The 26,175-nt window shown below is 49.9% G+C and overlaps 13 protein-coding genes across 13 annotated transcripts; 7 read left to right on the plus strand and 6 right to left on the minus strand.

Moving 5' to 3' along the window:
• Positions 1-601: 601 nt before the first annotated feature.
• N7489_005783 (nmrA-like family domain-containing protein 1) lies at positions 602-958 on the plus strand (the record flags this gene model as incomplete). Its single annotated transcript, XM_056711535.1, has 1 exon — positions 602-958. One exon carries the CDS (start codon positions 602-604, stop codon positions 956-958), a length of 357 nt encoding a protein of 118 aa, XP_056569956.1.
• Positions 959-1,597: 639 nt separating this feature from the next.
• On the plus strand, positions 1,598-3,564 carry N7489_005784 (uncharacterized protein; the record flags this gene model as incomplete). The annotated part of the gene is made up of 2 exons (XM_056711536.1): positions 1,598-1,607; positions 1,733-3,564. 2 exons carry the CDS (start codon positions 1,598-1,600, stop codon positions 3,562-3,564), a joined length of 1,842 nt encoding a protein of 613 aa, XP_056569957.1.
• Positions 3,565-4,067: 503 nt separating this feature from the next.
• On the plus strand, positions 4,068-5,184 carry N7489_005785 (uncharacterized protein; the record flags this gene model as incomplete). Its single annotated transcript, XM_056711537.1, has 2 exons — positions 4,068-4,511; positions 4,729-5,184. The coding sequence occupies 2 exons, from the start codon at positions 4,068-4,070 to the stop codon at positions 5,182-5,184; spliced, it is 900 nt and encodes a 299-aa protein (XP_056569958.1).
• A 223-nt stretch (positions 5,185-5,407) lies between these two features.
• N7489_005786 (DUF1776 domain-containing protein) lies at positions 5,408-6,963 on the minus strand (the record flags this gene model as incomplete). Its single annotated transcript, XM_056711538.1, has 5 exons — positions 5,408-6,028; positions 6,063-6,251; positions 6,305-6,468; positions 6,533-6,872; positions 6,931-6,963. 5 exons carry the CDS (start codon positions 6,961-6,963, stop codon positions 5,408-5,410), a joined length of 1,347 nt encoding a protein of 448 aa, XP_056569959.1.
• An 806-nt stretch (positions 6,964-7,769) lies between these two features.
• N7489_005787 (metalloendopeptidase WSS1) lies at positions 7,770-9,137 on the plus strand (the record flags this gene model as incomplete). The annotated part of the gene is made up of 2 exons (XM_056711539.1): positions 7,770-8,053; positions 8,111-9,137. 2 exons carry the CDS (start codon positions 7,770-7,772, stop codon positions 9,135-9,137), a joined length of 1,311 nt encoding a protein of 436 aa, XP_056569960.1.
• Positions 9,138-9,326: 189 nt separating this feature from the next.
• N7489_005788 (uncharacterized protein) lies at positions 9,327-9,662 on the plus strand (the record flags this gene model as incomplete). The annotated part of the gene is made up of 2 exons (XM_056711540.1): positions 9,327-9,483; positions 9,511-9,662. The coding sequence occupies 2 exons, from the start codon at positions 9,327-9,329 to the stop codon at positions 9,660-9,662; spliced, it is 309 nt and encodes a 102-aa protein (XP_056569961.1).
• A 420-nt stretch (positions 9,663-10,082) lies between these two features.
• On the minus strand, positions 10,083-13,069 carry N7489_005789 (snoRNA-binding rRNA-processing protein DIP2; the record flags this gene model as incomplete). Its single annotated transcript, XM_056711541.1, has 3 exons — positions 10,083-12,681; positions 12,744-12,995; positions 13,053-13,069. The coding sequence occupies 3 exons, from the start codon at positions 13,067-13,069 to the stop codon at positions 10,083-10,085; spliced, it is 2,868 nt and encodes a 955-aa protein (XP_056569962.1).
• A 103-nt stretch (positions 13,070-13,172) lies between these two features.
• N7489_005790 (actin-related protein 2/3 complex subunit 2) lies at positions 13,173-14,556 on the plus strand (the record flags this gene model as incomplete). Its single annotated transcript, XM_056711542.1, has 6 exons — positions 13,173-13,303; positions 13,396-13,924; positions 13,986-14,124; positions 14,180-14,280; positions 14,355-14,403; positions 14,454-14,556. The coding sequence occupies 6 exons, from the start codon at positions 13,173-13,175 to the stop codon at positions 14,531-14,533; spliced, it is 1,029 nt and encodes a 342-aa protein (XP_056569963.1). The 3' UTR covers positions 14,534-14,556.
• A 691-nt stretch (positions 14,557-15,247) lies between these two features.
• On the minus strand, positions 15,248-16,902 carry N7489_005791 (rRNA-processing protein PWP1; the record flags this gene model as incomplete). Its single annotated transcript, XM_056711543.1, has 2 exons — positions 15,248-16,607; positions 16,661-16,902. The coding sequence occupies 2 exons, from the start codon at positions 16,900-16,902 to the stop codon at positions 15,248-15,250; spliced, it is 1,602 nt and encodes a 533-aa protein (XP_056569964.1).
• A 225-nt stretch (positions 16,903-17,127) lies between these two features.
• Positions 17,128-17,527, plus strand: N7489_005792 (COX assembly mitochondrial protein; the record flags this gene model as incomplete). The annotated part of the gene is made up of 2 exons (XM_056711544.1): positions 17,128-17,161; positions 17,247-17,527. The coding sequence occupies 2 exons, from the start codon at positions 17,128-17,130 to the stop codon at positions 17,525-17,527; spliced, it is 315 nt and encodes a 104-aa protein (XP_056569965.1).
• A 508-nt stretch (positions 17,528-18,035) lies between these two features.
• Positions 18,036-19,129, minus strand: N7489_005793 (rRNA-binding ribosome biosynthesis protein UTP23; the record flags this gene model as incomplete). The annotated part of the gene is made up of 3 exons (XM_056711545.1): positions 18,036-18,832; positions 18,897-18,986; positions 19,042-19,129. 3 exons carry the CDS (start codon positions 19,127-19,129, stop codon positions 18,036-18,038), a joined length of 975 nt encoding a protein of 324 aa, XP_056569966.1.
• Positions 19,130-19,970: 841 nt separating this feature from the next.
• Positions 19,971-21,270, minus strand: N7489_005794 (uncharacterized protein; the record flags this gene model as incomplete). The annotated part of the gene is made up of 2 exons (XM_056711546.1): positions 19,971-20,688; positions 20,756-21,270. The coding sequence occupies 2 exons, from the start codon at positions 21,268-21,270 to the stop codon at positions 19,971-19,973; spliced, it is 1,233 nt and encodes a 410-aa protein (XP_056569967.1).
• Positions 21,271-23,266: 1,996 nt separating this feature from the next.
• On the minus strand, positions 23,267-25,324 carry N7489_005795 (uncharacterized protein; the record flags this gene model as incomplete). Its single annotated transcript, XM_056711547.1, has 4 exons — positions 23,267-23,986; positions 24,025-24,300; positions 24,379-24,606; positions 24,677-25,324. 4 exons carry the CDS (start codon positions 25,322-25,324, stop codon positions 23,267-23,269), a joined length of 1,872 nt encoding a protein of 623 aa, XP_056569968.1.
• Positions 25,325-26,175: the final 851 nt, after the last annotated feature.

A 26,175-nucleotide genomic window follows, 5' to 3' on the forward strand; every position in this document is an offset into this window, starting at 1 on the left:
CAGGTACTCGGTCCATGGACTGAACCTTGGAAGTAGGTATACCTAGGTACCTAGGTACCAACGGGGAACTCAAGAATATACATCAAGTCTATAAATAGAGCCAACACTTTCTCTTTCTTGGATTCACATACTTCCCTAAGTTAGATACTGGTCTAGATAAGATCAGCTCTTATAGAGCTGACGCACATATTGAACCCCGCAATGATCAAGCAAATCCCTGTGTGTGATCCCCTCCAGTGAAGAATAACATCTTTGCTAAAGACACTAGCCATCAATAACTAACCATCAACACGGAGCTAGTATGATATCGTGTTCTGATGCGATTTCGAAGCCGCTTCTTGGCAACACTTGGCAACATTTAAACTACCAAAACTAGTTGATTTAAACTCTTCCTCTTTGGATGTTTCCAAGCTCTTATATCTTTGCACAAATACATCCCCTCAGACAGCAACCCCCTAAACAGCGCGTCTATCAATTCGACGGCAAGGCTAAGATTGAGGAGTACTAAATAAGTCGGTATCCGGCCACCTTCTTCCTACCGGGGATGTATATAAAGTCTCTTAGTGGGGCTTTTAGACAGAACCTACTAGAGAATGCCTGGATGTTCGCACTACCGATGCCTGAAACCGCACCTATTCCCTTGTTCGACGCTCGCAACACTGGAATCTGGGTCAAGGCAATTGTACGAAAGCGAGACCAGCTGCTGGGGAAGCGTGTACTAGGTGCTACGAAGTATACGACTCCTGTCGACGGGTTCAAGCAGGCCTTCCCAGAGGCTAGTAAGGTGGCCGGCTTCTTTAGTCTGCCATACGAAATGTTCCTGCAGGGGTTTAAAGACTCGACGGGGGTGTCGCATTGGGCAGCGGTAGAGTTCCTGGAGATGATGCGCCTTGTTTATGAAGACGGATACTTTGGTTCTAAGCCGTTGGAAGAGAGCCTTAAGGCTTCTGGAGGATAAACCGATCGTGTGGGTGGATTTCTTAAAGAAGAACAAGACTTTCAAGGACCTTAAATAAAGAACGTGGTGCTACATCTCGAGGCAGGTGCTACTTTCGTGTAGTATAACAGCTCTTCCAATTCTTATTGACTCTGCCCCCTTTTTGCTAGATCTTTCTAGACTTTTAGTGTTTTGTGCCTTTACTTTGTGTTGAGACAGGACGATGCCTAATTTGTCAACCTTCGCTTTTCTAGCTGGCTATATTAGCTAGTTTCTCTTTGCAGATATATATAGTACTGGATAATTGAAGAGCTGACGAGATACGTGCCCGAGGGGAAGTAAATGAACGCCGGATGAGTGGTGCTCGAGCCGCAGTTGGCCATCTTCCTCCCTCGGAGATCGGAAGATTAATAGCCACAGTGTCACCAGTGACACCGTCCCCTATATGTCGTTTGTTAAAATAGGTCTGTAAATATACGAAATTTCAATAAACCATACCGAGTTAGTAAGGTATTATGGCCTTGGCAATGGCACTTTAAGCAAAGCCCACGTGAATCTCTTTTCTTCTTCAATAACTAACTAGTTCTCATATTTTAACACATCCAGGTTGCAACCCATTAACAGAATGAACCATCTTCCACCGGAAATATTGCGCCAAATATGTCTCAGTGTATGTCACCTCGCGCACTCTTTTTCTGGTGAGACACTAAAACCTTTAGCTTCATGCTGATGGGTTGGATTCACGTACAACACTCTCAGCTTTCAGTCGGCTCAATCACACTTGTTATGAAATAGCCGCCCCGCTCTTTTATCAACACCTTTCTATCAGGTTCTGGGATGCCCAAAGCCTCCGAAAAACCGTCTCTGAGTTGACAGAGGATGGCCAGGGGTGTCAGTTCGTGAAATACGCTAGGAAATTATCTGTTATATGTCTCAATCCAGGTTTAGGCAATTCACCACAGGATCGCCTCTGGCAGTTGGAAGGCTGCAAGTTGGGAAATACTCGTGTCGGCCAAGATGACCCTGCAACGCAAGACACCTTTCTGGAGGATCATTTGACAGATCCTACTTTATCTTATGCCTCAGGAGTCCTCCTCCTCAAAGGTTGGTCGAACTATCGGCAATGGGAAAGAGACTGGCAGCCACTTGCTGCCCTCGTTGCCCGCTTGTGCCATCTAGCAGAGATCGAATTTCTCGTTCGGAACGATTTTCCCATCTCTCTGCAGGAAGCTATATCACAGCACCACCCGAAATGTCAGCTGAAGATTTTCTGGCCGCAGAACGTGACCTCCAGCGTCCCAGGTTTAAAAAACCAAACATGCCCTCGAGTGAGGAAGATAATGAGCAATGACGACTTCGCCGGCATCGATATCAATCTTCTACGTCTCGAGGGGTTGCATACATTGTCCGTCCAAATTCCGAGCAGATCTGATAGCAAAGGCCGCTGGGTAGAGATTGACGAAATGCTGCCTTTCCTTCTTTTGGCTCCCAATTTGAAGCACCTTCTCTTACGGAAAACTTCCACGGCCCATCGACTCCCAGTCGCTATGCTGAAGCAAGAATGGCACAATCTTGCGGTTTCCACACAACCCGTGCCGGTATCTTCCTTGAATTCGATTTCGATCGGTGAATCCGGGCCACCCGAAAATATCCTACTAAAGCTGGCCAGTATCGCGGGTATTTCCCAGCTTCGGTCCCTTAGACTTGATGAGTTATCCTACTCATCCATGCTTGCACGGTTAGCTGGGCTTTTGCCCAACCTCGAGCGACTATTTATCTCGACAAATGGACGCGGTTGGCGCTGTCCAGATCTCAAAAGTGACGATGATATTGGAGTCTCTGCAATAAGGGCATTCAATCCCCTGGTTTATCTCCATCTTCGCGGCTTTCGCAGCGCCTTTTCTCTGAACCAAATCGTACAGCGACATGGTCCTTCTCTAAAAGGTCTTATCATTGTGCCGTGCATTCGGGACAAGGGCAGGACGGAAGAGGACTCTGGGTATAAATATCCAGAGCTTGATGCCTTTGGCATAAGCCAGCTAGCCAAATCCTGTCCCCAGCTAGAGGAACTCCGTCTTCCAATCAAAAGATCCATGGGCAGTCAAGAAGAGTGCGAAATGTACAAGGCTGTGGGGGGCTTTTCAAACCTCCATAGTCTTGTACTGGATCTTCATTTCGATCCGAGACCGCGGCCGGTAGACCCAACGCATGAAGTCGAGACATCCGTTCTTCAAAAGATATTTGTGAATGCGGCAATGGATGAGAAACTCGCTCTCCAGATCTGGCACTTGATCTCATCTAATCAAGCTTCCCGCCGCCTACAGAACCTTCGTGTCGTGCCTTTTGGTCTTGAGTTCCTCCCGAATGATGAGCATCGGCTCCTTGATTGGTTCTCTCGTTCGTTTTTGATCACACGCTACAATTTCCAAAACGTGGGCGTACCGACTATTAGGGAAATTGGGAAAAGGGAAAGGGAGATTATTAACCAGTCGCGATTTCAAGGCTCAGATGAAAGATCCGTTCCGGAGAGACTAGCACAGATTCTTTCTAATGTCTGGCCATCTGAGCCTGTGAATGGCTGGGAGTCGGGACGCAGCAGCTTCCCTTTGCAGCCAAACGATGCCTAAGCTATCTGAAGGTGGCAGCTGCTAAGCAAGTTAAAATGAGATTCATTATGTACCTAGTCGTATGTATCTATCTCCATGTACATAGTGGTCCAAACACTGATCATTGAGACAATCTTAGATTTCGGCCTTGCTCTCTATCAGTTAGACTCACTCCTGATTCTGATTCAATGTCAGATTCAATCACAAGCCTTCAAACTCTTTTGGTGTGAATGATCAGCGCTGGTGGGGACAGAATGGATCTAAGTTGAAACTGAGAGCAATACTTCCTGCACACAGTGGTCCTCCTAATCTGACCGCTAAAGGCGTAGAACCGCTTGCGAGGTCAGTCTATATCGTGGGGAAAAACAGACAGAAGTACCTCCGGCTTCAATGTCATCACCTAGATGCCAGCTTGCTGCCTGTCTGAGCTAGTACATATACATCTCTATCTTCTTTTCTTGCTTATTTCCTTCTTTAACTTCAATCATCCTCGAGTACAACGGATTCGCAGGCCACGCAACAGCATGCCTCGACTCTCACTAACGAGTCTCTTCGGAGTCGACCCGATTACCGATGACGAGCACCACTTCGAGACGTCTTGGATCTTACCTCCTGCCATCCTCGCCTGTCTTCGCGGTCTCATCTCACTGTACATTTTCGTCACCATCTTCATCTTCTGGGGTTGGTATGGCACTCACGATGACCGCGCTTCGATTGGTCACTCCTTCAGCTACTTCACCTGGCTGAGTTACTGGGGTATTGGCTTCTACATGCTCTTCGCCGCTATCCATGCAGCCTGCTATGCACGAACGGGGCACTCGTTTCTCCTCGACCGTTGGCCGCGAGCCTTCCGCGTACTACACAGCCTGTTGTATGTGACAGTCACGACGTACCCGTTTCTCGTTACGATTGTCTACTGGGCTCTGCTCTTCGCTCCCCCCTGGAAGATATTCACCGGCTGGCAAAATGTACGTATCATCTTCCTATTTCTTTCTTTTCGATATCCCGCCAAAGAAACAGGGCTCAGTCAGTAAGCTCAATCCTAAGGAAGCACCCGAGCACCGGCATCGAAATATCACAAGCCCTCCCTTCCAATTTCCCGGCAACACTCCTCTAATCCGCTGATGCAGAGGCAAAAGACAATTAATGAAAGCCACAGTTCAAGCTAACCCGCTGGTTCACTAGATCTCCCTACACTGTCTGAACTCCGTCTACGCCCTGCTGGAAATCGTACTCCCAGCCACAGCGCCGCACCCATTTATTGCAATCCCGTTCCTACTCCTCATGCTCCTGCTCTATCTCTGCGTTGCATACATAACCCGTGCAACCGAGGGCTGGTACCCGTACTCGTTCCTCGACGTCGGCGACCATGGAAAGAAGAGCATTCTTGTGATGGAATACTGTTTTGGCATCTTGGCTGCGGTTCTGGTTCTCTTCCTCGTTTCCTGGGCCCTGGTACATCTGCGCCGCCGTCTGACACACGGTAAGATTAAGCGGGCGAGAAGGGATCCGCTACGCGCGCACGATGCTTTTGCCGGGACGTGTGGTGGTGAGCAATTGAATGAGATGAAGAGTATGCCGGTTTATGGGGAGGTGATGGGTCGGTTTACTTCTTCTGGTGGAAATTGCCTAGGCGGTTAGGGATGGGATGACGCTTCATGAGATGATACCCTAGTAAGTAACTCCTAATCTAACAATTGCCTCTATGAGGTTAAACGATACGTTGGATTGATAAAATCAAATCAAGCAGAACAGTGCATTAAGAGCGAAGAGTATTTCCAATGATATTATGTACAGAAGAGCATTATTCAAGCGAGGCTTTTGATATATTAAATATGGAAGTGCCCTGGAGATGTGCCAGAGCTTAAACTCTCTCCCAACCGGTTTCACTTCCGCTGCCACTCGGGGTCTCCGAGTTCATCCCATTCCCACTGAGGTACCCCATCATCAGCGCCACGAGTCCGCTTGGACCCCAGGCCCCGATTAGGCTGTACGACCGGGCTCCCCGGCCCACATACAGGACAGATTTCTTGGACACTTTCCGGCCGAACATATCGCGCGAGGTGGGCTCCAAAGCATCCAAAATAGCGTAGTGGAGGTTCCGCGCCGGGGATCCGCGGACTGTGCTAGGACCAGCAGAGGCAACTGGTCGCTGTTCAACGCTGGACAGATACTGTGAGGCATAAAGGGCTCGCTGCTGGGTACTCCATGCAAGAACTTCTGTGCCTGCGATCTGGTTCTGGCCGCTTCTATATGTGGGCCCCAAGTCAATGTTTCCCAGCTGCAACTCGACGACGTCAACATTGCCTTGTTCGAGAAGACGAAGCTCTTGGCGAAGCGAGGCTGCGAAGCCTGAGATTGCTCGGGCTGTGGCGACTTCGGGTCCAGCAAATGGCGCGGAAAGGGAGGATGATATGGAGGGATAGGCAAACACAATAGTGCTATTATTGCTGCGGAGGGTCAGCAGGGGGGAGGAATGCCTGCACTGTGAGGATAGGCGAGAGGAGACGGGTGTTGACCGTGTCGGCCCACGAAGATGGCGGGATGGTCGCGACAGGGCCTGAGCTATAGTTCGGGGACGGGACCACGATAAGGCCGCTCAGTTGGCAGGTGTGCGGAGGCACTCCGGCGATAGGCGACTGTGGTTGAGTGATCAAGGAGCGAAGCTCTTGCAACGAAGGATGGATTTCGGACGGTGAGGAGGATGTCTAGTGCACAATGTTAGTTTGGTCCGTACAAGAGATACACGAACAGCACTCACGGTTGTAAGGTCCAACCAGAGAGCCTTGACGTCAACACGGTTCTCAGACTTGACGATATGCTCTTCATCCGCGGAAGATACAGTCACATATACAATATACCCTCGACGTTCCAAATCCATGGCAATAGCCCTTGTCATCGGCTCATGCGGCGAACCGGCAACAACTATAATCACAAAATTAGCACCCAGATCCCTGCGCAGATCGAATGCGGACATTATGACACATACCCACAATCTCTTTCCTTGCGCCGTTGCTCGCCCTTCGGGCCTTTCTCCGTTTTCCGTGCAACTTCTTGTTTCCATAGTATAAGACAACACCGGTTCCGATAAATGCGAGGATGGCTGCCGTGAATGCGCGATTCCGACCCATCCAGCTTTGAATCCGGTCTGTCAGGCCTTGAGATGGCCGGTTTCTGGGAGAAACACGAGCCGGACGAACAGTTGGTGGTAGCCATGACTGCTGGGCCAGCATATCCTTGATCGCGTGCGCGGCATGATCAACTTGTCGGTCGATCGAGTCTGCGACTTCGAGGGAATACCGCCTTACGTCATGGGGTATAGCCGCGAGCTGGGTGAGGAAGTATCAGCACCGAAGGTATTTCTTTGTCTCCTTCCATAACACTCACGTAGTCAAAAAAGAACTGGTCGTCGCTCGTCATCTTGTTTACTTTAAGAACAAGCTGGAAAGAAAAAGAAGAGCGAAAGTTCGATAAGATGGATGGATGCTGATAACACCGAGAGTGTTATCGGAAAGGTCACATGAGCAGCGCTTTGTATAAAACTGTTAAGGGTGGTGGAGTATACTGGACTAATTATGTCCTTTGGGTTGTTACAGTTGATTTTTGGAAACCTTCTTTAATCAGAATTAGTGGAAAATCAGCAAAATGTGATTTTCGACAACTCAACTGCTGTACTATGTTGGGATGCTGTGAATATATATCTGGGCCAAGATGATGCAACTGCATAGACAAAATTGAGGAATAATCATCGCTTTGACAGCTCTTAGTATTACCTGGGCATAGCCCCAGAGATCAGTCCTAATTCTATTCTAATCATATCTACTACCATCGTACATGATTGGAAAAGCATCATTGCACCTCAACTATGTGGAAGCCACGTGATCTTCAATATAGCCTGAAATATCGGGCGCTCAACGTGTGCCTTGCTTACGTTAGGTTAGTTAGTCAACTAACTATGCTGGGCAGCCCTGGAGAAGGCCATCCATGGATGTCCCAAACTTGGATAAACTCTGGAATTTCCATCACTGGCCATGTCCCCTTGACTGTTCCTGGCTACCTGCACCACCATCTGTGTAGTGCTACCATTTGGTCATGTTCTGATGTGAAATCTGCCTGCTTACACCCTCGTCTCGGAGGAGGCCATCCCAAAGAAGGCAGTAACATCTTCATACTTGCGGCATCCTTCTTTACCGTACCATCGAAGTTTTTGATCTAAAATCACGAAAATGCGGGAGCTAGACCCTCTGATCTCGGAATACCGCCACGAAAAGAAACGCCCCCGAGAGGCAGAGGCCCTCTTGATCCTGCGCAAAGTCGCATCGCTGGTCAAACCGATCATGCGGCAGCGCGCCTGGAAAGTGGGCGCACTCTGTGAGTTCTATCCCCAGCAGCGAAATCTGCTGGGGCTGAATGTCAACTCGGGCCAAAAGATCTGTTTAAGATTACGGTATCCCTCCGATCAACGGCAATTTCTCCCCATCGAGCAGGTTATAGATACTATGCTTCATGAGTGAGTGAATTTGTATCTAAATACCCCAAAATATGCGCAAATTCTGATGAAATCTAGACTATCCCACAATGTGATCGGTCCTCACAACCAGCAGTTTCATGCTCTGTGGAATCAACTTCGTGATGAGCATGAGGAACTAGCCCGAAAAGGCTACACTGGAGAGGGATTCTTGTCTCAAGGAAAGCGCCTGGGCGGCCAAAGAATCCCGCTGGATGAAGCCCGACGTCAGGCTCGTGCAGCTGCTGAACAGCGGAGGGTTCTTGCTAAAAATTCCGGCAAAAAACTTGGCGGCACTCGCGTGCTCCGAGGAACAGATATACGCAAGCTCCGGGCTGACGCTGCGCAGCGGCGAATCGAAGTAACTCAGGGCTGTGCATCCGGTACTGATCGAAGCACCGAGCTTGCGGAAGAAGCCTCGCATGGTTTCAGGACCCAGGCTGAGGAAGACGATGCAAACGAGCGGGCTATCATGGAGGCCTTTATAGAGCTGATACAGGAAGAAGAAAGGGAGAAATACGAGTCGTCATATGTCCCCCCAAGTCAAGAAAACCCGGCAGGACCTCGAGCAGAATCATCACCGCCACCTACTGCTTCCGACATCCCGCCTGCTATCTCTGAATCTTTGCCTGTGCTTCCAAAAGAAGCTCCGTCATTGGATCGCAATAAAGCTGTTGATCTCACAGCGGATAACAGCTCTTACGAAACACCGTGGATCTGCCCAATGTGCACGCTCGAGAACCCGTCTACCTTCCTGTGTTGTGATGTTTGTGCAGCAGAACGACCACCTCCGACCAATACGCTATCTACATCCACCCCCGGCCAAAATTCCACCCAACCAGTGCGTTTGGAGTCACAAAACCCAAAGAAAAGGCCTTTGCCTTTTGATCGAAAGGAAGAGAAGCAAACGAATCCCGGGGATCCATTTGTTTTCAAGAACCGAACCCGTGCACTTGATACCCTGAAATCCTTGGACCGGGGTGCAGACAAGAAGCCTCTTGGATGGGTTTGCATCTCGTGCAGTAGCTTTATGGAGACCCAGTGGTGGACTTGTTCTTGTTGTGGGACAATGAAGCCGTCCTCTTGATCATATCTGGAGATGGTTCATCACCACACGCCTTGAACCAGGGAATCATGACCGTTATGAAACATATACCAGTATGACAATGAATCTTGATTGAATATTGAATTTCCATACCAATTTTATACAAATCCCGAAATCGATTACCCAGGGGTACAGTAGAGCCCCATAAAAAAAGATCAGCACGTGACCAACATGACTAACGGAGCTCCACCGGGCCAAATTTTCTCACAAAACTCCCAACTGAACTCTTTCTTCTTCTCCAGCTCCAACCAACAGCAAAAGTCCAGTGTGGACCGAGACCAAGAAATGAGATTGATCTTCGGTTCATGCTGGAAGAACCCACTAATAGGTATGTGGTACTAAACCCCCCTGACAGGACCAGTGAAGAAACAACAAGCATCGCACCAAACAGACTCTATCATGATGAGATTCGCATTAGAACCGGAATTTTTAATAGGAAGAGCCGGAAGAGGTATGGCAGAGGCTGAAAGCCCTGTCGTCGATGCTTATAATGGTTCTCCTGAGTAGAGTCTTTGGATGCTTGTTGTTTCTTTTCTTGGTTCGGGTCTTGGGAAAGGGCGACGCGTCGTTGCTTGGAATAAATCGCTAATGATTTTCTTTTGCAATGCAGATTTCTGACATCTTTCTTTTTCGTATCGTCGACTGCTTGGATTGTTGCCCGTGGGAGAATATAATAGCTAGACCAATTGAATGAATTATACTTTGCTATACACTTATATTTATGAAAATTCAGTAGACATCCCAGGGAAAAGATTATATTTGACTTCGAAATTGAACTATCATACATTCCTTATATTTTCTTCAACTCCCAAGGATATAAAACTTTTATATGGAAACCAGTATAGAGAAGACCTCCAAGGTAACAAGGTCGAAAATGATCATAACGCCAATAGACATGCTTGTACACAAACCTAATCCTAAGTAAACTTAGGCAACGCTGACAAACTGGCGCTTCTTGCCCGTGCCCTTGGAGGCCTGCTGCTCCTCCCAAGTCTCCTCATCAACGTAGTCCGTGGTACTCTGCTCACGGATCTGGTTGCCAATGAACTGCAGCGCGGAAAGGTTGAAGCCCATCTCGTCCTTCTGACGGGCAAGGACCCGACGAAGGGATGCCCGAATGCTGTCGAGCATAGGACGCATCATCTTGCTGGCAACGATCTGGCGGTGGTGCGTCTTCAGGATGAAGAATAACACGCGGCAGGTGAGGGGCACGTTCCATTCGCGATCGGCCCAGATGTTGAGGAAGGTGAAGAGAGCGGAGAGTTTGGAGAATGGTAGAACCAAGAGAGCGTCCTGGAGGGCAGCGGCGGGGATCTTCTGGACGGTGTTCAGAACGTGCTGCTCGGCGGAGACGTTGTTGAGAGCCAGGTAGACGGGGTTACGATCGGGCGGGGCAGCGTTGGGGTTGACGGCCTTGACCCTGCGCCAGTCGCGTACCACTTCGAGATCCTCGAGGCCTAGTTCCAGAGCTTCCATGATCTTTTCTCCGGCCATGAGAGTGCCGGTCGTCTGCTTGCCCGCATCGACGGCCTCAGCCTTCTCGCCGTCTTCACCGTCCTCCTGCTCGAGGGATGCGGTAAGTGTGCTGTCGTAAGCCTCTTCCATCTCCTTCTCACGTTCTTCCTCCAGGAACAACGGCTCATCTGTTTGCTGCCAGATGCGGATGCTCTTGTCGTGACTGGCACTGACGATGAAATCACCAGTGTGGCTCATGGCAAGTGCCCAGATCTCGCCGTGGTGACCAACAAGGCGCTGGATTTGTTCGAACTTGTCACCGTCCCAGTATTTGATGTTACGGTCCTTGCTTGCACTGAAGAAGTTGTGACCGTTTCCATCCTTGTTGTGAGGAACGAATGCCACTGCCATAATACTGTCATCGTGGGCCAAGAGGGCCTTGTGACAGTCACCAAAGTCCAAACCCCAGAGTCGAACGGTCTTATCAGCCGAGCAAGTAACAATTAGCTTGCTGTCATAGGAAATATCCATGTTCAAAACCGGAAGCTTGTGCCCGTAAAGGTTGAGGAATAGCTTCAGCGAGTCGACGAAGAAGACCTTCACGGTGTTGTCTAAGAGAGAAACCGCCAGAAGTCGTGCATCCGGAGAGAAGCGAAGGTTGAGGATATCGTCGTTGACCTTCAGCGTTCTTGTGTGTGCCAGCTTGAGGCGGGGGGTGGTACGTTTGGTTCCCGGGATCTCCTCCTGGACAACCTGGAAATTCCAAAACTTGGCTGTCTTGTCTGCACTTCCACTGACCATAGACTTGCCATCTGGGTGCACATGAAGTGACCACACGGGTCCGTCGTGGGCTTTGATGGTGTCGAGCAATGTCGAGGATGCGATGTCAAACACCTCGAGTTCTCCGTTCTTGTTACCAACAACCACAATCTTATCTCCCGGAAGGAATGCTGAACACAGGGAATATCCACATTCCAGTGTTCGTAGACAACTTTCGGTGCGAACGTTCCAAATCTTGAGAGTACCATTTGAAGCAGAGGCAAGCATTCGGTCGTCGGAGCTCAATGCAATCGACCGGATATCTGTACGGTGGCCAGGAATGTCCACTGCCAAGCTCCGAGTGTAGTCCGGATCCTCGCTGTCGGTATTCTTCTTGTTCGCTGGCACAACGTTGTAGGCCTCAAGCTGGTTGTTTGTTGTTGCGGCAAGGAGGTTCAAGCCACTCGACTTGTTGGTCATCCAGTCAAAGGAACGAACCTTTCCGCCTGTTCGCACGATAACATGTTGGACAAAGACTTCAGACACGGGAGCGGCGGAAACATCCTCAGGCTTATCGTTATCCTGTTCTGGTCCATTCTCCTCGGTGCGAGCCTCCTTCTCCTTTCTTCTCTTCTTCTTCCGGGCCATACTCTTTTGGACCTCCGACTGAGAGCGAATGCGCCAAACCTCGACCGACTTGTCGGAACCGTGTAATCCAACATAGTCTGCACGGGGGTGGAATCGGATGCCAATTGTGCGGTCCTTGCCATGCCGGTAGAAAGTTCCTCGTTCGGTGAGAATTCGGCGACCATCTGCGCCCACCTTCTCCCTGGAAATCTCCATCATAGCCGCCTCGTCAATCGACCAAACCCTAAGTTCACCATCATTGCCAGCTGTGATACATCCGCCCTGGTCAGGTGAAAGACCCAAGCTCCAGCACTCGCCATTTGATTGTGCCACATGTGTCTCGATGCAATGCTGAGAGGCCAGATCCCAGACTTTGATCAATGCATCCTTTCCGGTAGTTAATAGGAACCCTGAGTGTTCACTCAACCCGGAAGCAGTGAGTAATTCGGGGGACGGGAATAGGAAATGTAGCGATGTGATCTGATCGGTGTGCCCGCGAAGTCTGAAAAGACCGGTCTCAGTGATCAAATCCCAGAGGATGATATCGGTATCTTTCGAGCCACTAGCGAGGCGCACGCCTGCGTTGTCGAAGGCCAACTTGGTAACTGCGGATTTGTGACCGTTGAAAGAAATAATGACCGTGGCGGTGCGTGAATCCCAAAGACGAATACTTCCGTCCTCGTAGCTGAAAAGAAACATAACAGTTAGCCAAAATCACCCGACTAGGCCACATTGGAGGACACTCACCCAACTGCGAATATATCTTCATCTGTCATGCTCTGAGTGACCACAGTAACCTGCGCTCTGCAGGCAGAATCGCGCCATCTTCCAAGGAGTTCCCCCTTCTTTACATCCCAGCACAAGACTTCCTCACTTGCGCCGATAATGGCTCGTCCAGCGCCCGTCTGACGTGCAATGCCGGTCTGATCGTCTTTGGCCCAAACCGCATTCGAAGACGCCGAAGCGACGAGCCCGAATGTATTCGAATGCTCGAATTTACTGCATAAGGGTTAGCGCCCGATCAGGGAATTCCAAATCACAAAAAATCGCACGTACAAGTATGATTTCACCATCGTTGAAGGCGGATGGGAAAATTTTTGGAATCTCCGATTGCTATCGATAGGACAAAATTAATACGGGCGGTGACAGCGACCTCTCCGGCTTCCCCCACCGCCCATGACGATCACGAGTAACCTCACAACAGCCACCCATTTGCACTGTATACCATCCATTGACCTGCCCGTCATGCTTCTCTTAGATTATCAGAATGCTTTGATCCAGTCACTCCTCACGGAGCGTTTTTCTGGGTATGCTTTGTTCCTCCCCCTTAGCACTGCGACCCCGCGCATTGTATACAGATCACCCCGAAGCAGGCACCCGGCTAACAAGCTGAACTCAGAGCACCCCCCGCCTCCATTGACCAAGTGGTTTCCGACTTCGACGGTGTGACATTTCACCTCTCCACTCCCGAGTCTAAGACGAAGATCCTCATCTCGATCAATGTGAAGTGCTACAAGGAACTGGTTCAGTACGGGGCCCAGGAGGTGTTGGAGAGAGAATACGGTCCCTACATTGTGTCTCCGGAGCCGGGATATGATTTCTCAGTACAAGTCGATCTCGAAAACCTGCCCGCAGAGGAGGAGGCCCGGAATGACCTGATTATGAAGCTTGCCCTCCTGAAACGGAACGCAATGGCTGCTCCCTTTGAGAGAGCATTCGATGAATTCAACAAGCTCGCGGAGGAGGCTTCCAGATACACGTCAGAGTCAGCGCCACAGGGTATCCAGGAGGGCGGTGAAGTTATGGCGATCCACTACCGTGAAGAGGAGGCTATCTATATCAAAGCCAATTGGGACCGAGTCACAGTGATCTTCAGCACCGTGTTCCGCGAGGAGACAGACCGCATCTTTGGCAAGGTCTTCCTACAGGTTCGTACTTTGCCTCAACTGGTCTGTGGATCCTTGAGGAACCCGTATTAACATCCTATAGGAATTCGTCGACGCCCGGCGACGTGTCTTGACGCTTCAGAATGCCCCTCAAGTCCTGTTCCGTAACGACCCTCCCCTTGAGCTTGCAAATGTGCCTGGTTTGAGTGCTCCTGGAGGCGAAGTTAGCTATGTCACATTTGGTATGAATGCAAAGTGTGCCATCAATTTCCATCTTAGTACTGACTCGGCTTTCAGTTCTGTTCCCTCGACACCTGACCCCGCAGCGTCGCTATGAAAACATTTCCCACATCCAGACCTTCCGTGATTATTTCCACTACCACATCAAAGCCTCAAAGGTACGCAGTTTCTCTCGGGCTTGTTTGGATATTTCCAAGGTTCCAAGGAATCGATGACTAAACCTTTATTGCAGGCTTACATCCACACTCGAATGAGGAAGAGAACAGCGGATTTCCTTCAGGGTATGTGTCATTCAAGCAAGGAAAGTATGTTCACTGCTAACCCCCAACAGTACTCAACCGAGCTCGACCGGAGAATGAAGAACGTGAGCGCAAGACTGCTAGTGGTCGTACGTTCCGAGTGCAGGGTTAGAGCTTCGAATTTCTTTGTTTGTACCAGCCAATTCAAGTCTACTGTCATTGTTTATACACCTTTTTTTGTTTCTTGCTACCTAGCAGCGCATTTACCCCTAAGCAATCTTTGATTGGAAGGTGCAATTTGTCAAACTTTGCCAGTATTGTTCATGGGGTGAGTAGTCAATCTCGAATATCGAATTCGAAGCCAGCACTCACATACATAGGATGATGACTTGATCGCAGCCAATAGTCCAGCCCGCACTGTGCTCATTGTGCCAAAACTGCACAAAAACTGCGGGACTCGGTCTATCTAGTCAAATGTGCCTAAGTAGTGAAGGAGATATTGTTTCATGACACCTCAATTAGGTGGTCTAGAGTAAGGATAAGGTTGTATTATGTGGGTCCAATCGAACCAAGCGTAGTACCACGTGGACAAGGAGATTTACACGTTCAGCTATTAAACAATAATTCAGGCTGTAGGGCATCATAAGGTACGGCGTCACGGTAGAGTGCACTACCTCGAACTGTTACCTAGTGACTACATATGTACCCGTGGACGTGTAGTTATATTACAACACACATATGGTATGTCAACGATTGAATATGATTGGAATCGTTCTCATATTTCCAAAACTTCGTAACAAACTGGTCATTAACACGCAAAACCTAACAGCAAATCTATTTTTTGGCGCATATGAAACGGAAAGGATCCACGGGTATCTGTGTCCATCTAGTCCTCATCCATCGACTCCCAGCCATCACCACCACGAGGCTCACCCTCGTCACCCTCCACCTCCTCATCGTCATCAGAATCGTCATTATCAGGATTGATACCAACAGTGCGCTCCTGGACATCACCAGCAAGGTCAGGCATGCGAGACACAAATGCACGACGGACAGCGCCGTTAGTCGAAGCATCCCAGATCTGCACATTACCCTTGCTACCAGCAACGGCCAACCGGAAGCTGACCTCCTGGTCAGGAGCAAAGTTAGCAGAGAACACCTTGCCGACCTCGAGCTTGCGCGTGACAACCAGAGTGGGCTTGTCATTCTCGACGCTCCACAGCTTGACGGTCTTGTCTGTTGAACCGGTCACAAGGAAGCCGGGGATGGTGCGGTTGAGGTCGAAGGATGAAACGGAGGAGTCGTGTGCTTGCAGAGACCAGACGGGCTTGGACTCGGCGGGGGTGGTGGGGATATTGCGCATGTCGTAGCGGTACACCATGCCGCCGTCGGTGGTCACGTAGAAGAAGTTCGGGTCGTGCGAGTCCCAGCGCACACACTCGACGTCTGCGTCGACGCCCCAGCGTGCCTGGGCGTCCGGCGCACGCATGTCTGCTGCCACTACCGTGCGGTCGTAACTGCCGCTCAGCAGGATGGTGGACTCAGTTGGGTGCCAGTCTAGTGAGCAAACCTTGTCCTTGTGGTTGGTGTAGGACTTGGCGCAGGTGGCGGTGGTTAGGTCCCAGAGCTTGACGGTCTTATCGGCTGAGGCTGACGCAAGCAGGTTGCGGTGCTGACGGTTGGCGGCCAGCGCTAGGACCGCATCGATGTGGTACTCGTCGTTGGCCTTGGCCTTCTTCTTTTGCTTCTTCTTCGTCTTCTCGGCATCCTGGCCACCCTGTCCGAGAATGGCATTGGGGTACATGCAGTCCACGACATCCAAATCCCAGATCTCAATATCAGGCTCCATGGTTCCGATAGCCACGAAGTTTCCTTGTGTGCGGCCTTCTGGGTTCTTGCCAACAGGGATATCAAGCCACTCTGTGCAAAGCGGGATGCCAGGCAGCATGATGTCGTGGTGCACATAGAGGTTATCGGCTTTGTCTTCGTAGACGTAGACCTCCAAGTGCGCAACTTCGTCCTCCACCTTTCCGGCCAATAAAAGGTTGTCGTGGGGCATAATCTGGAGCTCCTCGCGCTCCTCATCATCCTCGTCCTCGGGGATCACAAGGTACGGGTCTTCCTCGTTGGGCTGATGGTAGGCCAGGGATTGGACATTGCCGAACATGGTGACTTTCTCGCCGTCATCATCGACCTCCTCCTTGTCGTAGTTATCCATGTCGAATTCCTTCAACACATCATCATCGCTGTAAACCCGATTAGCTCGAGTTAAATCCTCGCTGCGCTAAACACTACTCACTCCTTTGAATCGGTGCCATTGGTTGCTGAGGTCTTCCCTTCAGTATCTTCCTCCATAGCATCATCACCCTCATCTCCAGAACCATCCTGGGCAGCATTCATATCGTCCTTGGCATCCTCGAGCTGCATACGGGCAAGCTTAGATATACGGCCCATCTCGGCCTCGTCGATCTCATATTTGGTAGGGAACTGGGCAGCAACACCACGCCTCACCCATGTTGTAGTTGTAATCATGGAAGACATTGTGAAAGTGTCGTGACGAAACTGATCACACCCGTCCAACTTTTTTATCGGCGATATTTTTTTTATCGGTGTGAGGGGCTGTCCGCCCGGCAGAATCTGCCCGATCTTCTTACCGCCCGGGGGTTTTGCGGAGCCACAATGTCCTTGCTTTGCGTTGATCGTACGATTGAACTTGCAATTTGTCTTTGAAATCGTTCTTCTTTTCGTCCTAGTACCACCGCAATAATGCATTCTCACCTCCACACCTCTTACAATGCCAGTACGTCGAGTCCACCACACCCGGAAGATCCATCTAGCCATCCCATCCCGCTTCATAAGTGCCGATACTGACTGATGTCGTACAGACTGCGAAGAGATCATGACTGCTCTCGACGAGTGTCATGCCAAAGGATTCCTACACAAAGCTTTGGGCAATTGTAACGATATCAAGGTCGACGTGAACAAATGCCTATCCGCAGAGCGATACCAGCGCGCAAAGCGCAACCGAGACGAGGCGCGCAGCAACCGCCGGCGTATTGAAGAGATCTGGGCTAAAGAGCGCGAGCTCGATCAAGGGCCTGCTGTACCGCCGGCGGCGGCGGCGAATGTTGCTGCGGCTGCTAATACCGGTGCCGCGAAGCAATAGACTGCTGTGAGATGCGCATATGCCATCATATCCGGGACTGGAGTTTGGAGTGTGCTCTTTATGGCTATTCTTTGATTTGACTCATACCTGAAAGACAGCACCGCTGCTTGGTATCGGTGGTTGCCTTCCGCATGGCCTCGAGATTGCTGCTCGGCTGGGATATCTTCTCGTGAGAATGCATGGCGACAGGCAAAATTATCTCCTCTCACTTCATCTGGGGAAGAATACTTGTACAATATCTGAACATGTAAATGTATATACCATCGACTGGACTTCGCTCTTCTTCTTTCCCATGGTTTATCTGGCACCAGTGTCGAAACACTTAATCTACGATGTACTGGGTACGATCTCTAGAATGATATCAGATGTACATTACTATTATGTACACCGGTTGAACTTTTAGATATAACCCATCCGATCTGAACGCCGCGCCCTAGGAGTGAAATAAGGTTGAGAATGCATGCAATGATAACCAGCATCATGAGTCGCCTATGCCGTAAAGATCCGATCAAGCGTCAACCTCCATGGCCTCGTTAGGCTCGGCAGCCTCGAGATCTTCACGAGGACCACTCTTAGCATGACGACGTTTCCTCTTGGGCTTGGCCGCGGCAGCTTCACCGCCGTCATGTTGCTCAGTATCATCCGCGATCTCCCTCCGAGCAGTCTTATCCTTCTTGGGTGCCGGCGCCTCAGTCTTCTTCTTAGGCTTTTTCACGCTGAGAGGATTAGGCGCTTTAACCTTAGGACCGCGCTTCTTCTTCGGTTCCGCCTCATCAGCGCTCTCGCCATCAGCTTCACCATCCCTCTTGCGCTTGCCCAGCATAGGATCCACATCCAATCCAGCACGGAACTTTCCACGCTCATGACCATCCCGCACCATCTCGGATGGCCCACTCATCGGCTCCAGGACCATCACTGAGCGCTTGACGTAGATGATAGGCACTCCGGGAATGGAGCGGGCACCAGCACGCAATGCGTGAGAACGGCGCATAGCTTCCTCTTCTTTACGATCTTCCTCTGTTTTCCGTCTGCGGGGCTGGTTCTCGCTGTTGTTCGTCTTTCTCACGATTGGATCGGCGGAAGCCAGAATGTAGTGCTCCTTATTCTTCTTTGAGTCTGGATTGGGTGAAAGCAGCGAAAGGAGGCACTCGACTTCGTCGATGGGCGTGGAGTCCGCATTGTGCGAGCAATGGCGGAGCGGGACTTCTGTGGGAGGGGGAAGGAAGAGAGGTCGGTATGGCTTTTCGGTTTTGGGGTTGATGGGTTGTGCGGCCATAATAGCGGCGAGCGAGCACTTTGTCAATACTGTGAGGTCATTAGTTGGAATACGTCTTGGCGGATGGGGACTGTGGGATTCAGTGCGACTTACAAGGCTTGACCTTGCCTTGGACTGTTCGTTCAAGCGCAGGAATTAGCTCCATCTTGAAGGAGTCGGTGGCGCGAAGGAAATTCGAGTCAACTGTTCGAGCGCAAGTCAGTATGTACATCAGAACAATGCATTGAATGGAACATACCCAGGACCTGATAGGCCTCTCGGAAACCGAAAGTGAGCTCATACTGGTGCATAAGCTTGCGATACTTCTTTGAACGCTTGGCCCTCATTGTGAATGGTGTGTGTCAAGTATTCGAGGATTGAATGCAGCAAAAGCCAAGAGCTTCTGCGTCGACCGAAACTTTTTTTCATTCTGCCGGGCGGGAGCGGCGGTGTTCTGGTCTGTGCTGGGGATGAGGTACCAAGTACTTTGTCAAAGTGGGGCATCTAGCCTTGAATCTAAGTACCTCATACTTCACATTTACTGATGTCCACGAAATAACACCGTATACTATGCATTTGTCGACGAGATATTATTATTAGTTCTGTTTAGACCGAAAAATAACTATTATATGATTGACATACAGGCCACACGCGCCAGTAATGGAATCCCTCATAGGTGAGCCCATACATACATGTAAAGAAGGAGTCTCAAATATGATAGCAAGGATGTTTGGTATAGGCAGGAATCACCAGCTTGGCCGGTTGCAGCAGGAACTCAAGGAGTTCCAACGCAAATTCCCTGCTGGATATAGAGTTCCTGACCTGATGGACGATACAACGGATGGGAGTATGACGATGACCAGCGAGGCTAAGCAATCATGCCTCGCGCTGGAGCACCCGGAGATATGTGCAAGTCCTTCCCAAGGGGTCGGCGGGTTGGGATTTTCACTGCAATGCATGGTTGGATCCTGATTTGACACTTGCAAGGCACCGTATCTGCGCAATAGCGATGTAGCTGGACAAGCTTTTTGCGATGGATATGAGCATTTCGTATTGATGCTAGACCGGGAATGAATGCCTGCCAAGATTCGGTATCGACGAAAACTGGCGCAAGTCCGAGACACGCGCAATTCAAGATCGGTGGATATTTGTGAAAGAAAGTCTGATCGTAAAACCAGTAGCTGTCTCTCATCCATCACTCTTTTTGCAGGATGCGATCACGACGGATATATCATCCATTTTGCCTCCTTCAATAGCCAGACCCTCTTCCACTGCCTTCTCCATGAAGGGACTCTCTGCAAAGGGATCCTGGGCAATCGTCAGAGCAGCATTAAGCAGTTCCCGGGCGACATAGACATTGCGGTCATCAGACAGATGAGGATGCTGCGCAGCATTCTTTGTTGCCGCGCGGCCTTCCTCCCATTTATCAATACTGTCAATAACGACTTTTAGAACCTCATGTTCCCAGAGGTTATCCATGACGCCATCCGACAGCGCCAGGACGACGTCGTCTTCCTGCACCGCGATTTTGGATAAGACTGCATCTTTCCGAGGTGTGTCGACACTGTTTGTGCCAAGCTGCATGGGACAATCGAACCAATGCCATTGCTCGGCAGTGCGGAAAAGTACTTTCTTCTCGCTTGGTCGAATCACGAGGATCTTACAGTCGCCCAGGTTTGTAACGTACAGCAGTGGCTTCTGTGTGCCATCTCGTCCCTTGGTACAGTGCAGTATGGCAGTGGCCGAAGTTGTTGTGCCGAGCCACTCGGTAGGAAATGTTGTTGCCCGCAATGTCTCCTCGTATGCATACTGCAGGTATCCGACCGGGTCGAGGGTAGGCGTGTGGTGGTCGAAATTCTTTTCGACCTCGAGGGCCCAGAAGTGTAATAGGAGTCTAGACCAGAGTCTATATCGGGGAAGGAAAACGTCAGCGATCGTGACAGCTGGTACAAATTGAGATTGAGACCACTCACGCAGCATGACCACGAGGTTTCGTAGCCCAGGCGCCTACGCCATCGTCGACGCCTATAAAGTTCTCCGCGACGATGATGGCATCATCTCCGTTGTTCAGGCCGCGGACTAGCTCGCCCTCGACGGATAATCTCTTATCCTGGCTTAGCCCGTGGGTCGTTAAAGGATCGGAGAAGGATGACGAGGGTGGGGAAAGGAAAGGTGGAGGAAAAGGTCGTGAGGGTCGTTTGGCACACAGAGCGTAGCCAGTCTCGAATCGAAAGGGAGATTTGGGTGGAACGAAGGGCTGGTTGGGAACGGGAGTGGTGATGCCGTAGGAGGGCCACACTGCCGCGTGGTATGGCCGTGCTGTGCTCGGTTGTCGGAGACGGGCAGTCTGGACCGGGGCTTGATTTATGCTTATATTCGCGATCCACTTGCTAATGGAGGTCCATGATGACGATGATAATGATGATAATGATGATAATGATGATAATGATGATAACGAATGTGACACAGCCGCTGCCTTGGTCACCATCCCTAACTTGGCTCTCTGTGCACCAAGATGGGCTCGGCGAAGGGGTTCTGGGGCATCAAGGCATGAAAGGTAGAAAGATGAAGAGGCAGAAGACCAGAAAATGAGGGTTTGACTCAGACCTGGCTCACCTAGGTAAAGCAAAGAAAAGAAGAAAAAATTGCGACTCACCGGCGAGGGCCGAGAGATGGAAGATATCACTGGTCTGCGCCGCCGACTGTACCTTCTTGTACCTTACACTACGGAGTATCTCTGAGAATATGAAAATCGTCAAAATCGGCATTTTGGCATTTTGGCATTTTGGTATTTTGGTATTTTACTATTTTACTATTTTACTATTTAATGTTCTTTCAAATGTCCCTAGTAGATTTCCTTAATTCTGCTCTAGATTTGTCCCAAATCTATTTCTTTTATACAGTAGTAATACAAAACCCCGGGAATCTTAGGGCTACATTTACTTAACTATGTGCCGGTCAACTAGTTAATCCTCCCAGGACTTCCAAGCTGGTCTATAGGTACATGGATACATGTACACACATATGTTCCAGTAATGGCTATATCAGCCGAGTCAGCAAGAGATGCAAAGTGCTTTCAAACTGAACTACAGGACAAGTTAGCGAGTTGAAAAAGAAGGATCCGAATATGTCCACCGGTTGAAGATTAGCGTGAAGACCATAGCCAGTCTCACGCCAATCCCTGAACTAACTGGAGCTGGGGAATACTTCAAAATGCCCCAAGACACCGATGGAGGTGATTTGTTTGTCAATACTGTGGAGTTTAGATACGAGGCAGAGGTATGAATACCAAGGTAGAGTGTCTTGCGAAGCCAAGGTGGTCCAAAATGTATCCCTTATGATGGGTTCCTGAAGGTGCAGCCGCGTGCTCTGCTGTTGATGAGATCGCATCGTCCTATTGGGATAAGTCTGTACGGAACGTTAGGTAGCAGCTTGGGCTGAATTAATTCATTTCAAGACAGGATATGTAGACCTCTCATGGTGCTTCATCAAATAAATGACATGGCTCATGGTCAGTTCCCGATATCTGTCAAATGATGTTGATTGCCCTTTGGCTTCCTCCCATAGCTTTTCCTCCTTTTGTTGTCACCTTCGTTGTCTTTTTTGAGGTTCTTTTTCACTTTCACTTTTTTTTTTTGCACATTGATGAGTGCTCGCTGGGAATGCTTGTTCATTGCAGCGATATGGGTGACATCTTCGGTGATGTCATCCTTGTTCTCACAAAAACCTCGACGTGGTTTGGAAGGACGCGTTGACACCTTCTTGGGCATGATGAGACGAGAACTGGGGATGAAAATGTAAAAGGTGATGAAACAGAGTGAGAAGAGGATGAAGTTGAGATGACAGGTGCAGAGGGAAGAGGATTGAGATGGGAGGTGAAGAGTTGAGGAGGGAAGAATAGGGACGGCAGGGTCAGGCAAGGATAAAGTGAGAGCTTAGTGATCACTCGTTGTCATTGTTGCCTTGCTGAAGTCGTCTGCGTTCTTCGAACTCTGCGATGTAAGCGCTGAAAGCTAAGGGGAAGGAAAGATGATGTATTCATCTAGACTATCTGCAGCCCTTAGGGGCAAGGGCGGAGATCATGTGATCCACGTCACGTGACGGTGACATCTGCCGCTTCCTAAAAGCTCAACCGACCTCGGTTGATGGCAGTGCTAGATACATAAAGAAGTCAACGAACGAAGTTGGATCGTCGATGACACATAAAGATGCCTGTAACCATTATGAAGCTCCATGCGTAAATGAAAGTCATTGCTCCCTGCGTGAATGAAAATCATTGAGAAACAAATAAAGGGTCGTCTTGAAAAGGGGGAGTTTTCGTTTTGGGTGCTTCCATTGGAAACTGAATCGTGAATCGTAGTCGTGATCGTGATCGTAAGTCGTGGTTGGAGTGACGGGACTGCGAATCGTGAATCGTGAATCGTAAATCGTAGGGGTAGTCGTGATCTGATCGTAAATCATGAAGTGAGAGACTGCTCCTGCTCTTAGGAGCTCTTCCCGGAGCGTTCACTGGGTGTCATAAGGCGCTCGTTGGAGATAAACTGAGCGAAGAATTCGAAAGCATTCTCCAATTCACTGGCGATAACATCGTCCTTGACATCACGCTTGAGCTCAGCTAAACCATCGAAGAACTTGCGAGCAATTGTGGAAGCGGTAGCGGCGAAAGTAGGTCCGCCATTCCGTCTGTGTGCAAATCCACGCTTGGCCGCCATGATGCGTACATGACGTTCCGAACAACGGCAGTGCTCCAGGCTGTAGATACAGTGCAAGGAACATTGGCAGATAGACAGGCAAATGCACTTTCCTTGTCTGACATGGTAGTAAAGATCAGGGATGGGCTCTTTCTTGCGCTCGTCCCCCATGCCTGTACCGTTAATTTGGGCCCTCTCTGACAAGTGTCTTTCGTTCACAACATCCGAGTCCCAGACCTCCATCCCCACAGCGTCTTGGCTAAGCCATGGAAGGTCGCCGAATGGGATGTCGTCACGCGGAATATGCCATGGACTCAAGAGGAGATACTTCTGTGACAGTGATGCCATGGTTTCCGCTGAGACGGAGTTGAAGAACGGAATCAGTTGTCCCCATTTCTCACAGTAGGATCCACGTCGGCGAGAGACGGTTGTCAGCGCAAACTGGTGGTACTCGTCGCGATCAGGGGTAAACAAGTGGCGTTTCTCTTCTCGAGGCTGATCGATATATGCTTCCTGGAAGTAGGCGAGGATATCTTTCCGAAGGACGGCACAGATTTGGGGGAGTCCAGCACTTCCTTGAAGGCCAGTGCGATGCGATAGAGGTGATTAGCCTCTGGCATAAGGTGCGGAATCTCCATTCGTACTCGACGAGCGTCGATTGGGAAGGAACCGCAGAGGTCAATGCTGGCCATCTCAATGGTAAGCCGGGCATAGAGGGCGTAATACAAATTTTGGACAATGTCAATCAGCACAGCCATCTCCTGAGTGCGCACGTTTTGCTCGCTGCGTGTGATCCAGTATGTCAGACCAGTCTTGGAATTGTCGGGCTAAGAGTAGAAAGTCGGCGTTAGCAGTTACACCTCCAAGAAGCAAGAGATAGGAAGAAGCATTGGGGCGAGGCCTACCTCAGTGCCGTAATAGAAGGCGATTGCCTCCATCATCTTCGACATTGTGTACACCTTGCCGAAGATGCGCACGATGGCACCGAGATGAATCGATTCCTCAACAGGGTCCATGTTGTCGGGGGCCACAATCTTGGTTGGAGATGTGGGAGACGGCATGGATGGGACCATGACCCAGTCGTCACTGCTCACAGTGTAGAGACGAAGGCGGTCCCGGCCGCTAGACGCGAGCTATCAGAGGTCAGAGTCAATGTCAACTCTCTCCAAAAGTGAGACCAATGCACGGAGACAAATCACTTACCAATGCCTCCGAGAATCCTGCTTTGCCATCAGGTCGGTCGAGGTCCCAGGGCACGTCTGGCTCATACCAAGCCGGGGTTGAAGTTGAGGAGACCAGCGAAGGCACGGTCGAGCTGATGGAAACTGCGGTCTGCTGGAGGTGTCTGGCAGCTCGAGCTCGTGCGACCAGGGCCAATGCTTCCTCCACAATTGTCTGGCAGTACTTGAAGAAGCGCTCCTTCATCTGGACGATCTCATCAAATGGAGGTTCCTCTCCATTCTTGACGCGGACAGAGGCATCCTCTATCATGGCCTTGATGGCCTGGGTGTAAGCATCAATACAGTCCTTACTCTTCTGGAAAAACGAATCCAGGTCGTCTCCGGATTGCAGAGCATTCAGGCGGGCGTTTGAAATGGTAGAAGCCATGACTCGAGGATCAAGTTTGGCATCGGATGCCATGGGGACAGTTGGAATAGAAGTGGGAGGGAACATCAATTGAGAATAAATGGGGGAGTCCTTTGGGTCAGGACGCTTGAAAAGCGGATAGATGAGATCCGGATGGAGAATCTCTGGACCTGAAATCTCTCGAGTCTCTCGCTCACGTGTAGGTTGGGTAGGCGACTTGCGTAGTTTGGAGAGAGCTCCCCGTAGACCGATCTTGTTAACCATGCTTGCGTTTGATACATGAGACGAGGAAGAAAGAAAAACATGAAGCACCCGACGGGTTTTATATTTTTAAGATTAAAATATTAAATATTAAATAAAAAAATTAAAAAAAATAAACAGATTATACAATTGGGATGTTAGAACAGTGCATTTGACATATCTGACCAGTAACGGTAGGTGCTCAGGTACGACTAAGCCTACGACTCATGAAGACGACTCATTAACCACTACGCGACTCACACGATTGGCGAATGGGACAAATGCGACGAACGGAAGTGGAACCAACTGTTTCTTCAGAAAGAAAAATTGACGAACGCAATCAGATTTAAAGCGGCTGGGAGTCACCTGGGAAGGTTCCGGAACTTAGGGCTGACCGGCGTTTCCCTACCAGCTCCAGAAACCAGCACCAGAAACCAGACTCTAGAAACCAGACTCCAGAAACTAGACTCTAGAAACCAGCACTAGAAACCAGACTCTAGAAACCAGCACTAGAAACCAGCTCCAGAAACCAGCACTAGAAACCAGACTCCAGAAACTAGCACTAGAAACCAGCTCCAGAAACCAGCTCCAGAAACCAGCTCCAGAAACCAGCTCCAGACCCAGCTCCGCAGCCAGCAAAATATCAGCTGTACGCCTCTACCACCGGTGGGCGCTTACAGCTCGCTGGTACTGACAACGCGGAGAGCGAACGGCGATGGCACCACCACCACTTGAGCATACGCCTGTGGACGTTAGTACAACGTAGTACTTAAAAGCTCGTACTCTAGAACTATGGATCCCTGAGCTTGCGTGAAGGGAAAAAAGAGAGAAAAGAAATAGGTAGCTCCTCTTTGATTATGCGAGTCATCCTTAGT

This window comes from Penicillium chrysogenum (assembly GCF_028827035.1).
Source record: "Penicillium chrysogenum strain IBT 35668 chromosome Unknown utg000002l_segment0_segment0, whole genome shotgun sequence".
Classification (NCBI taxonomy): domain Eukaryota; kingdom Fungi; phylum Ascomycota; class Eurotiomycetes; order Eurotiales; family Aspergillaceae; genus Penicillium; species Penicillium chrysogenum.